The sequence below is a fragment of the Podarcis gaigeae genome, assembly GCF_964106915.1.
Source record: "Podarcis gaigeae genome assembly, chromosome: 2".
Taxonomy (NCBI): domain Eukaryota; kingdom Metazoa; phylum Chordata; class Lepidosauria; order Squamata; family Lacertidae; genus Podarcis; species Podarcis gaigeae.
Window position 1 is genome coordinate 97,730,925 of NC_139679.1, and position 12,193 is coordinate 97,743,117.

Here is a 12,193-nt window from a genome sequence, read left to right on the forward strand (position 1 = left end):
GGCCAAATCCTGGTTTTGTCCAGAAAATTCCAGATGTATGGCAACCCTAGTGTTGGATTCATCCTTAGGCAGAATACAGAGCCAGCTATTTCTCAGCCGGAGAGAACAGAAATAGTTATTAATTCATAGATATTGTCTATGTTCAGGTACAAACTCTCAACCATTTCAAGCAGGTTCTGAACCACACAGTGTCACCTACTGACAGCGCTTACAAGATGGAAACCAATAATGCTCAGTCTGCTTGTGGCTGGGACAAAAACAAGTAACTAGTTGCCATAAATGCCTGGACAATATAAGCTTGCGCTAACACTTCCAAGTTGAGGACCATTCTCCACAATAATAAAGCCTAGGTTCAGATTTGTCTCACTCAAAATAAATTCTACCAGAGTGGAAGCTTTGTGTCCGTCAAATGCCTCTGTGAGCAACTTTTGAAACCAGAGCAGCATGTTTTTAAATAGAAAATGCAAACATTGAGAAATGGCGTGGCATTTCCATCAGGAAAGGAGACCTTCCCAGTACAAACCCTTCCTGATCTTTGCCCTGCATAATCATCTTTGGCTGCTGCAAAGCCAGAGTCTAGATGGGGCTTTTTTCATTGTTAATTGATGATGATATTAAGATTTAATAGTTTGTAATGAAGATTAATATTTTAGATCCCAACAAAAACCAACACAATTCATAGAGTAGTTCTGCTCCAGTTCACAATTAATAACTGAATTTTGAGGCAATGGAAGCAGTGCATTCTCAAGTGTACTCGGTGTAAATTCTCTCTGCTGCTACCCCTTTACATTTTTGGCACAGTGGCTGACCAAGGTTGGCCTCTTGCAAAATGTGAGATGCTATCATCACTGAGCAGAAGTCTGACAAGCAAAACTTCTATAGGAAGTGACGAGGTCATTGTTTCATTAACTTGTTGGTTCTGTCTCCCAACCATTGTCGGAGGTGAAACACAATGCTAGGCTAGATTCCTACCTTCCACCACCTTCCCCCTCTTCTTCTTCTTCTTCTTCCCTCTCAGATTGCAGTCATGTTTAATTTGGAAACTGGGCTCCTTTGGCAAATTAGCAATTAGAACAATTTTGTGGGAATATGTATATGTGTCATTAGTTTTCCTGCAAATTAATAGCAAGAGCAGAGGTCAGGCAGAAATTTTCCACTTGACTGCAGTTCCTCTGTCGAGATTTGGCACTTTGTTTTGGAACGGCCACAGCTGCTCAAAGCCACAGCCTTCCTCTAGGAACTGTCTTTTAATTAGTTTACCTCGTAGCCATTATTACAAATATTACTGCCTCCCCCCCCTGAAATAAAATTACTGTTTCTACAAAATATTCCAGTGACATCTTGCACCATTGCACATTGATGGTGGGGTCATTCGAATGCGGCGTTTAATCATTAGATCACCTCCATAAGCATCTCCTAATTAGAGTCCTTACAATACAATTTTATCTGGTAATTAGCTGAGATTGGCTGCTTCCTCTGTAGCTTATTAGTGGCAGCCCAGCAGTGGGTGTGAATCGCAGTGTCATTTGTCAAGCCTGTTAAAGGAGGCATCCCCTCCCTTTACTCTTCCTCACTTTCTCTGTTTATTTCTAGTTGTACTACCTACCCTGAAAAGCCTAAAGAAATTTAACTCAATTCAGATTATTTAACTGGAGAACATTGACCTTTGGGCTTCCCCCTCCCCAGCTTCCTAGTAGAAACAGATTAAATGTTTAAGCTTTTAAACAGTAAAAACAGAATTGAACTTGTTTGAAATTGAGTGGTTTGAACAGTAATGATGAAACAGTATCCGTGCTCCTTACAGCAGGAGAGCCAATCTACTGAGCTTATGCAATGGAAGAGCACTGGAAATTGATTCAAATCTGCTTGTGATATTTAAAAACACCTACTTTAACAATGGAGATAAAATAGGGTAGATTTGATTTCTTAGCAAGACTTCTCAATTGTACTATAGTTGTTACTGTGCTTTCTCCGTGTGTGTGTGTGTGTGTGTGTGTGTGTGATGGGTAGATGTCAGAGGGGCATAACAGAATTTATGCAATCCCAAATAAAGTAACTTAAGATAGCCAGTCAGGTGCATAAGTTAGCATTTGCCTGGTGTTTTCAGGAAATAACACTATCCGAGGTAATTTCTGAATCTGCAACCGTCATTTCATGTCATTGCGCTATTTGAAAGCAAAACCATCTTTCTTCTTAGACAGGTTAGCAGACTGTGGGATCGAATCACGGATCCAACCAGCCAGCTCTCGTTTCCGCAAAGTTCGGTTCATAACCAATGCTGCTGTGTGCAGAAAAATATTGTTGCTGCCTCTTTCCCCTCAACATTTTGCATGCCAAGTTTCCATGAGACATGTGCTCCCTCCTCGGTTTTCCTGGGTGTAGCTTGTTCCCCTTGTTGTATAAGTGGAAAGGACTGGCACAAACCAAACATTCCTTGTGTGTTTTCACAGTTGCATGCGGTAGGTGATGTGGATGGGGGACTGTGGTGCAAGAGTGTCACCCTTTCTTCCCACATGGTTCTCCTACCAGGAGTAACACATGTGCCCTCCAGCTGCTGCTTACGGCAATCAGCTCTTTGGGGGCAAATTGCAGCTTGATAGCGATTTTCAGGAGGAAAGAGCAAAACACCAAACCATCTCTGCCCCACTCCCGACTACTTTTGGTTATGAAAAATAACATTCTGCGTCTTAAGTATGGAAGAAGAAATGCAAATGTAGTGTGTAATTTGGCTGCCCATTGATACCAGGGCATTGAGATTTGTCTGGCTACTGTGATAGTTGCTGTTTTTCCTGAATTTATTGGATTTAGATGAACTGTTTTTATTGTATTGGGATTTGGGTGTGGAAAACCACTCTGGGATTTTTAATGAAGGGTGTTATAAAAACGTTTTGAATACATAAATAAAAATAAGGTTCTGTAAATGGAGAAATGTTGCAGAGTGGGGCACACCTACTACCCTTTGCTTCACCCCTCGCATCCCAAGCTCTGAGATTGGTGCACATACCTCATTTTCCCTTGTAGCCTGTGTAGCCTGATGCAACTTGAATTCTGACAGTAGTTTATATTGACAGTTGAGTTAGAATGGCCCTCCCACATTGTTTAACCCAGCGGGGAGCTCAAAAGTAGGCCATAAGTACACATTCTGTACTGTTTGCATCTAAACATCAAGATTTCCATTTAGTTACTGTGTTTTAAGGGTCATCTTGTGTCTCTGTCACCAAATTCCTATGAGCCTTCATTTGTCTTAAATACTTTTTGAGTCCTCTGTGTATAATGAGATCTGTGTTAATGGGAAATAACATCAGCACTCTTCAACTATGCACTTCTTGCAGCCAATTGTTGGCCATGTTGCTTATCTAGTTATATAGTACCATTTTTTTTAAAAAAAAATGAATATTGCTTGTAGATAACTGATTATTTATCTGATTAATTAAGTAACCCATGTAATACACGTGAAATATAAATTTTCTGATGTCCTCATGGGGCCTTTTGTATAATCTCTTAGAAAAATAGCGTTGATTCTTAAAGTGGTCTGTTTTTTATTAACCAAATATATATTCTTTAACCTTGCAATACTTTAAATGACTAATAGGTACGATGCTAGGGTATAATCCTATACATGGCTGTTCAGAAGGAAGCCCCACTGAGTTCAATAGAATTTGCTGCAGTTAGTGAGTATAGGAGTGAAGGCTTAATGGTATTATTTGGGACCAAACCAGGAGTGATATAAAAAATGTGTGAATGTGTTTCTGATTTTTGTTTGTTTGTTTAGTTGTTGTTAAAAATGACAGAATTTGCGGAATTGGATTGGGACCATGATGTAAAGATAGTAATTTAAACCTTTTACAGCCATGCAGAATTTTCAATGCAAATCATTCCAAGAGTTTAGTTGCTGAGGATAAAAAAACACGCCCCCATATTGTGCTTTTCTTCCATCTTCTCTCACTGTTTTTTATTATCAGATTTTCATGGGAAGATGGATTCGTATCAAAAACTGCTTCAAGTTTTGAGTAGTTTTGCCGTTGTTGCAGCGTGATCCCAGTGGGGTGCCATCACAGCTGTTCCCCCAACCGCGCTGGGCGCCAACCCCCACAGGCAGCGCACCACGCCCCCAGGACGCATGCCACGCCCCTGCGGGTGGTGCACCAGAGCCCCCCGCCCCCTGGTGCTGGAGCATGAAGCTCCGCCACTAGCTTTCCTGAAATCTGCTGTGGAGAATTGGCTGGTGGGGGGACAACCCAGAACAGAGAAAGGGGTGTGTGAGGGGAGGAAAAGTTTGGTTGTGCAAGCATAAACCCTTGCACTAATGAAAATAGAGATTTGGCACATCTTTGGATACTAGTCATAGTAAATACTTGGTTTGGGGGCATTCAGTAATATAAGTAGTGTGTTTTTTAAAAAAATAATTGTTAAACTTAATTTTAAAATACTTGTCATTTTATTTAATACCCTCCAGATGTTTTTGACTACAACTCCCATCGGCCCAGCCAGAATGGTCAGGGATGATGGGTGTTATAGTCCAACAACATATGGAGGCCACCACATTGTCTACCTTTGCTTTAATGTGTTTAAAGCATCGTATTACCTTACAATGGAAGAGAACCTGGGGCTGAGTTGAAACATGGTAGCTTGCCCTAAGGTCATGGCTCAAACGTTGTTTATAACCAGATACTTCCTAGTCTTCAGTTCACACTCTTAACAACAACACCACTCCTATGCATCAAGAAGAGCAAATTGTGATAAATATTTTTAATGACATCTCCTTTTGCTTTTTCCACAGCTGAACCTTGTATCTAGCGTCACACTTTCAAAGACTGCATCAGAGGCTTCTCCGCAGAGCTTACCTCATACCCCCACCACCCCAACAGCACCCATCACTCCTGTTACCCAGGGACCTTCTGTCATCACTACTACCAGCATGCACAATGTCGGACCTATCCGAAGGCGGTACTCTGACAAATACAACGTGCCCATCTCTTCAGGTAACTTGATGGATGTGCAGGGAGATTCTCACATTCTTCTCATTTATGTGTTGCTCATGTGAACTGTGGGCCATGGTAATACAGGGAACTCCTGTACTTTATTTAGCAGATCTTGCGCAGAACCAAGAATTCTACAAGAATGCAGAAGTCAGGCCACCCTTTACATATGCATCTTTAATTAGGCAGGTAAGTGAGAACAAACGGAACAGCCTGCTGGGATCCAGGGTTGTACATATATGTGATGCGATAGACAGAGCAGATGAGAAGCCCGTTGGCATGCTGAACTCTTTGCTATAAGGTTTCTTTCTCTCACAACTGCAATACATATACCATAATTGCTTTTGATTAAGTATTACTATACGATGTGATTATTAGGAAATTCATTTCACACAACAGTGAAAATGAGCCTGTTTAAAGATGGCAAGTCAATTATCACAAGCTACAGTAATCTCTGATCCCTAGAATTAATCTGAGCTCAAAATAATTACTAAGCTTTAATCAGCTAGTGAAATGTTTTGCATTTCTCTTTGATTCTGCTTTATGAATGACTAATAAATTAATATTTCTGTAAGGAAACAGAAATAAAACTCAAAACAATTAGATAATTCCATTTTGAATTTTGCCATTGAGCTACTAAATACAACCATTAATCTTCGATTGTAGCATGAAACCTTCTTTTCGATTTTGTGCTCAAGAGTCACGTTTTGTTTTATTTATTCAAACAAATATGCAAGTGTGTTTTCTGCTCATTTTGTCTTAGATCATTATTGAGTTTTAATTGCTTTACAGGCCATTCTTGAATCTCCAGAAAAGCAGCTAACACTAAATGAAATCTACAATTGGTTCACGCGAATGTTCGCCTACTTCAGACGCAATGCAGCAACGTGGAAGGTATCCCTTATTGCCATGTGTACCTCTTGCTTTAGTACTTGACATGTACAGAACAGATAGTGCTGCAGACATAACTGTTTGTAATGGTGTGTGGACTTTGAAATCTAGATCAGTTGTTTTGACACACACAGGGTGCCTCGTTATCTTCCACAAACAACTTGCTGGTTGGCAGAAGTATTCTACTGTCTTTGAAATTTGCTGCTAATTTGGATGCCCATTGCTGTTTTTTGTCTCCACCTTCTGTGATTAAACTACCAGTCTGCCTATGTAGTTGCTCCTAGCACTGAAAACATTTCAGCTGCTGAGATATAGGGGAAAGGGTGAAGAAGAAGCTTTATCAGATGGTGGTTTTATGTACACATTCTTTTAACTGGAAGCCGCAAACTCTTTTTCCAAGGATTCATAGAAAACTGGCTTTTCAGCCAGCTGATACACCTGCCTTAAATTAACATGCCAACTTCTCAAAACATTCACTAGTGTATTATGAAACACAATACAGGTTAATTGGGCACAGCAGTAAAGACGCAAGCCAATAAAAATATTAAATCTAGCAATTTAACAAAAATACCCCTGGTGCTTTAAATTTCAATAGTTTGGCTCTGTTTAGTTAATTTCACTGTGTGTTTAAATTCTCTTAGAATACTCCCTTTATTTTAAAATGGCTACAGTACAAAGTGGCACACATGGCATCTGATTTTTATTTTTTTTGCAGAGTTTCTTTCTAAAAAGCCCCCAACCCTAAACTGCTCTTTATCTTCCCCTCATTTCAAAAAGTGGTTTGGGGATTTGGCACAGCAGCTTTTTTAAAGAAAAGAAAGGTTGAAACATCACTGGTGCCACCTTTAAAAAGCTTTAATCCTGAAGCCCCAAACCACTTTTGAACTGTGAAGTGAAGGGGGGGCAGGTGGCAATAGAATTTTTAAAAAATAACAATTTGGTGATTCTGTTCTGAAAGCAAAACTCTGTGGGCGATATTCAGTGTTAAGTCATACTCAGTTCAGATTAACGGAGAACATTACCTAAGTCAACCCATTTCATTGGATCTGCTCCAACTAGCATTGGTTATCACCCTGCAACAAATGTAATCAACCACATCTGTAGACTTCATAGCCAGTGAGGTTTCTCCCTGATGAGTCAGATAAGTAACTTAGACAACACTTGAAAGCTTGTGTGGTACATGGAGTTACCATATTGAGCTTAGGTTTGGAAAATTCAGAATCAAATCCCCTCTCAGCAATATTTGTTTTTGTCTTATTTGCAGTACTTCTATCACCTTTTCATTGGAGATTTCCCAGTGACATAAAATATAAAAATAACCTGTTACTATCTAAAATAATACATTTAAAATACACCACCTTGGAAGCTCACTGAGTGGCCTTGGGCAATTCATCATGGCTTAGCTTACTCTACCTCACATCAGCTACAGTCCCACACTTTTTACAGGTCTGATCAATGTTCATTAACTCTTGTCACTCATTCTGCATTTCTCTCTTGAAAAGAAGGGCCAACATTTACTGTGGTCATTAAGATTCAGGTATTGGCATCAGATTCTCAAGTAAAAAAGGGGGATGGGAAAAGCCTTTAGAGCCCTTTAAACCATTTTTTTAAACCAATCACTTTACTGAATCAGACAAGATGGCTCTAAACTTTAGAACTGGGGGATTCAGAAACGAACTCCCCCAATTTTGAAAGCCCCAGAGTCTATTAAAATGTCCCCTTTGAAGTTAGGCTTAGAGCCTGACACCTGATCCCCCCCTTCCCTTTTCCATACTGACTTACACTGCAGAGGCCTTGCTGTATTGTCTTTGTGGCTAATAGGCACAGGGATCCATGGGAGGTATAGTTGCCTTGGATTGTGATGCAGGCTCCCAAAGATCCATGGGAACTCTATCTTCCTTGGATCTTAATACTATCACCCTTCAAAGCTGAACATATTATTTGAGAATTTGGCATGGTATCATTGGTAACAGAACAGACCCTTAACTTAAATTGCAACCAATCTTTAAACAAACTTAACTTGGGCCCAGATCAGATCAAGTCCAGCTTCACTCATTTAGGGTGAATCTATTCCAAACTGATAGCAAACAGATTGCTAGCCAGTGAAATGTCACCCCAAAGCAAATAACAGTGGTACCTCGGGTTACAAACTTAATTTGTTCTGGAGGTCCGTTCTTAACCTGAAACCGTTCTTAACCTGAGGTACCACTTTAGCTAATGGGGCCTCCCTCTGCCACCACTGCGTGATTTCTGTTTTCATCCTGAGGTAAAGTTCTTAACCTGAGGTACTACTTCTGGGTTAGCGGAGTCTGTAACCCAAAGTGTTTGAAATCTGAGGTGTTTGTAACCTGAGGTACCACTGTGTGTGTATGTATACACACACATACTGCTGTGCCAGGTAAATGTTTTTTTTTTTATAAATAAGAGCTTATTCAGATAAAAAACAACAAATACTTTATTCAAGGGTAATTAGCATTGTTTTTGTATGGTGTGTGGTTGTGGTTTTAATGTACCGAGCATTTTTTTTCCTTTCTCATTCTGAAAGTGAGAATCACAAAATCACAAAGTCATCTCCTGTTAGTTAATTTTTTTCTTAAGGCCACGTCAGACACAGTGGCTGTGTTGTCTCTACACATGGGGAGCAATTGTCATAGACAACTGCTTCCTAGAGAGGTAGAAATCTTCCACTCCTGGTCAACAGTAGCATTGTGAGAAGGGATTAAGAAGACTGTACAGGAATAATAATACATATATAATCCTATGCACTTCATTTTCCAACTCAAAAATGTTTTCCTTATAATTAAGGCTTCATGGTGCTGGTCCAGTTGCCTGCCACATTCTCCCTACAGCCCCCCCCCCCCAAATCCCAGCATGTGCTGCTCTGTGTGTGGTGCTGTTGACACCCACAACTCCTGTTTATCAATCTTCCTCCAGGTGGAGAGCTATGCTCATGAGTGAACTGTGTGCACATAGAATCAAGCATAAGTAAGGGACTGACTGGTTTGATCCCCATGTGTTTAGATATCCAGGCTCCACTCATGTGCAGGATTCCAGTTACCATTCTGCCATTCCTTAAACACATTTTCAGAAAGGAAATAATCAGAGCCAAAGTTGCTCATATAGTGAAATAATGGAGTGGAAATTGTGGGACGGTGTGATGGATCTCACCCGGCTTAAAGGCTTGGCTTTTCACCCAGCCTTGGCTTGTAGAGCAACAGAAGTAATGAACTCACATTGTAGATCCTCAACACGTTATGTTGGTTATAGGAGTCTTTGGCGATTTATTAACTTTCTTTCTGCCAAAAACACATATATAGCTCTGGATTTGTTCAAATACATTGGACTGTCTGTTTAGCTGCTTCTGGGGAAATGGATATGCTACAAGGGCAAGGAAATTAGTTACGCTGAGAAACTGCAGTATCAAAGGATTCTTGGAATCCCCTCCCCCGTTGTAACACAGACCTCCCTCCGCTGTTTAATTAATATGATAAATGTGTTATGCCTAACCTTGGTTTGCACAGTGATTTTAGACAGCCATGATTAGAATGCCTTTCACTACATATACAGGATTTCATGAATATGGAGCTTAGTCTTTTGTTTACTGATACACCTGTCCATATGTTTTTCTGGCTTTGTGCCTGTAAACTAGCCTCCCCATTGACAGTTGGTAGATGCTAGTTACTGACCTGTGTATTTCTGGTCTGCTCCCTTTCTACCAGCTATCAGTTGCCTTTAAGTGATAGCAGGCACTAGGACAGATGAAGTAGCTTGGATAGTACAGGGGAAGAGCATGCTGCTTGCCTTCCTGGAGACTCGGGTAGGTAGTGTTAGGGGTTGAGGGGAACAGCGGGCTTTGTCCCTCTACAGTAATACAATATGATGCAATTTTGTACTGTACTCCAGTGGTATGGGTGGCTCAAAAATGGAATATTTTATGCAGTACTGAAGTACTGCTGCTGGAAGTGTGAATCCAAAAACAGTTATGGAATTGGTGAGGCCTTCAGAAACATGACTCAGTGGACATAGCTATTTATGTACTACAAGCAGTGAATTTTTGTTTGGGTGTTAGAGGTTTCTTCATGGATCTACCAAATGCTTTGCCAGAATTCAGGAATGAAAGGCAGCTTCCCTACTGGAGTATGTGGTGAAAGACTTTAAGAGGGTTTTTTCACCCCCAGAGCTATGTCTTGATATATTTCTGCTTTCTGAAATGTGTTGCTGTGGGTTGGATCTGGAGTAAGTTACTTGCACTCGGTTCCCATTCAAATCAGTGGGACTCAAATGAAGACATGATTAGCATGTCCCACTGAGTTCACCTAACTTAATCTGGACCCAACCTATGTATGGAATTTTTACACATGACTAACATTTCTTGAACTTTTAGCAGGTCATGAAAACGTAGTTTTACAAAACCAGACCCTCAGTTTTTACCCAGTTTTTTAATCGCACTCTTCCTTTCCTTTTTCATGGCAAGATGTGTCGTCCCCCCCCCCAAAAAAGTTTGCCTTTTGTTTTATAAATTCTTTAGCCTACTATGCCTTGGTTCTATATGAGCTCCTGGGGTGACAAAGCATGTAAAATGACAATTGCGTGTTGTTGTTTTTTAATTCTTGCCCAGGTTGAATGTTGGTCATGTTCTTTAAAAGAAACCCAACCCTGATGGCTAATCAAGGGATCTGGAGCTGATTTTATGTTATTTCTTTTGCAAATCTTAAAAACATACAAATATGATGCAGTCCAATGCGGAGGGCGGGTGAGGGAAAGGGGACTTGCCAGCTGACAATGCTGCTGTTCATGGACAATGCTAAGTCTCTTCTTCTCATGGAAAGTTTTTTCTTCTTCTTCAATATTTTCTCTCTTATACTTGCTGCAGAATGCAGTGCGTCATAATCTTAGTCTTCACAAGTGTTTTGTGCGAGTAGAAAACGTAAAAGGGGCAGTATGGACAGTGGATGAAGTAGAGTTCCAAAAACGAAGGCCACAAAAGATCAGTGGGTATGTCCACCATGTTTGAACTTCTTAGCCTAGCTTGGATCATGCTTACAGTTTTAACATAGAGGCTTTGGCTGCTAGATGGTGTTTAGAGATCAATCCAGGGTAGTTTCACCTTGTTTCAGTCAAGGAGAAACAACAGAGAGCATTTCATCACTATCGTTTGTATGCCCACCAGTCCCCTTGCCCTTGCTTGCTTGGTGTTTGTTTTGCATCACATGCTAGTAGCTTTTAGGTGGCAATGCATATTAACCCTCACAATCCATTTGCTTATGCTTATTGCATTTTATTTTCTTTTTCCTTTCCCCTGTATTTGATGTCTGTTCTATTCCCCGATCCCATGTCACTTTGTTTCCACTTCATCTCGTTTGCTGATCTTATCCCAGGGTGCTATTCGCACCAACCTATCCCTGCATAAGTGCTTTATCAGAGTAGAGGATGAGTTTGGGTCCTTTTGGACTGTTGATGATGAAGAGTTTAAACGGGGCCGTCATATTCAACGAGGCCGTCCTAGAAAATTCTGCCCTGATGAAAACTTTGGCGAGCTTGTTACACAGTAAGAGCTTTTACTTGCTTTGTGTGTGTGTGTGTGGGCGTGGGCGTGCTAGTTCCTCCCCTCCCAAATTTTTGTTTTCTGTTGCTTTTGCTTTGCATGATTTATCCATCTCATGTAGACTCGCATTTCACAAAATAGTGGCATTGCCTTTGCTGCAAAAGAAATCTCCCCCTTAAATGTCATGGTTGTACATGCATCGCACTGCCTCTTTGCAAATGCCTATGCTAACACTTTCTGACATGTTTATGGTGATACTTTGTTATAATGCAGGGATAAGGATGTGTTCTTTATCATGCTGATGCTGGGTAATGCTGTATAACCAATTAGCAGGATGGTTTTAGGCTGTTTCCATATTGATAATTTTAGTTGATCTTAACCCACCCCCGTCCCCCGTATTCTCTCAATAAAATTTGCATTGCTACAACGAACAAATTGAAACATTCAAACATGTTTGAAAACAATGCTCAAAGGCCATTGCAGTGGCATTTGTAAAGGTGCACAATAAATGTTAAAAAAATTGGAGCTGGAGGCTTTAAATTGCATATTTCTATATGAAGACACTTTAAAAATAAAAGGGGTAAGCCATTATTTCAACAAAGAAAGTAATGATACAGCACAGTGTTTTGGGGTGGTTTTTTTATTACTGGTTTAGGATGAGCATTGTTTTTAGTGGTCCCAGAGAGAAATTCCAAGTACAACCCACCAGGTGCTATGTTTTTCTTTCATTTCAGTAAAGTTTACTGAGCAAGAGAATGGAGGGATCCGATCAGTAGTA

General features: G+C 40.4%; 1 protein-coding gene across 50 annotated transcripts in view; it reads left to right on the top strand.

Annotated features, from left to right (window-relative positions):
* FOXP1 (forkhead box P1) overlaps window positions 1–12,193 on the top strand; it is a 538,949-nt gene that overhangs the window by 502,780 nt on the left and 23,976 nt on the right. For 21 of the 50 annotated variants that reach the window (XM_083723848.1, XM_083723829.1, XM_083723826.1 and 18 more), the window contains 4 exons: window positions 4,781–4,982; window positions 5,089–5,168; window positions 5,772–5,873; window positions 11,249–11,418. In XM_083723848.1, the coding sequence (XP_083579974.1) occupies window positions 4,781–4,982; window positions 5,089–5,168; window positions 5,772–5,873; window positions 11,249–11,418 (554 nt within the window). Of the gene's footprint in view, window positions 1–4,780; window positions 4,983–5,088; window positions 5,169–5,771; window positions 5,874–10,743; window positions 10,866–11,248; window positions 11,419–12,193 lie in introns of all 50 variants that reach the window. The other 29 variants (XM_083723838.1, XM_083723835.1, XM_083723841.1 and 26 more) reach the window with 4 other exon arrangements.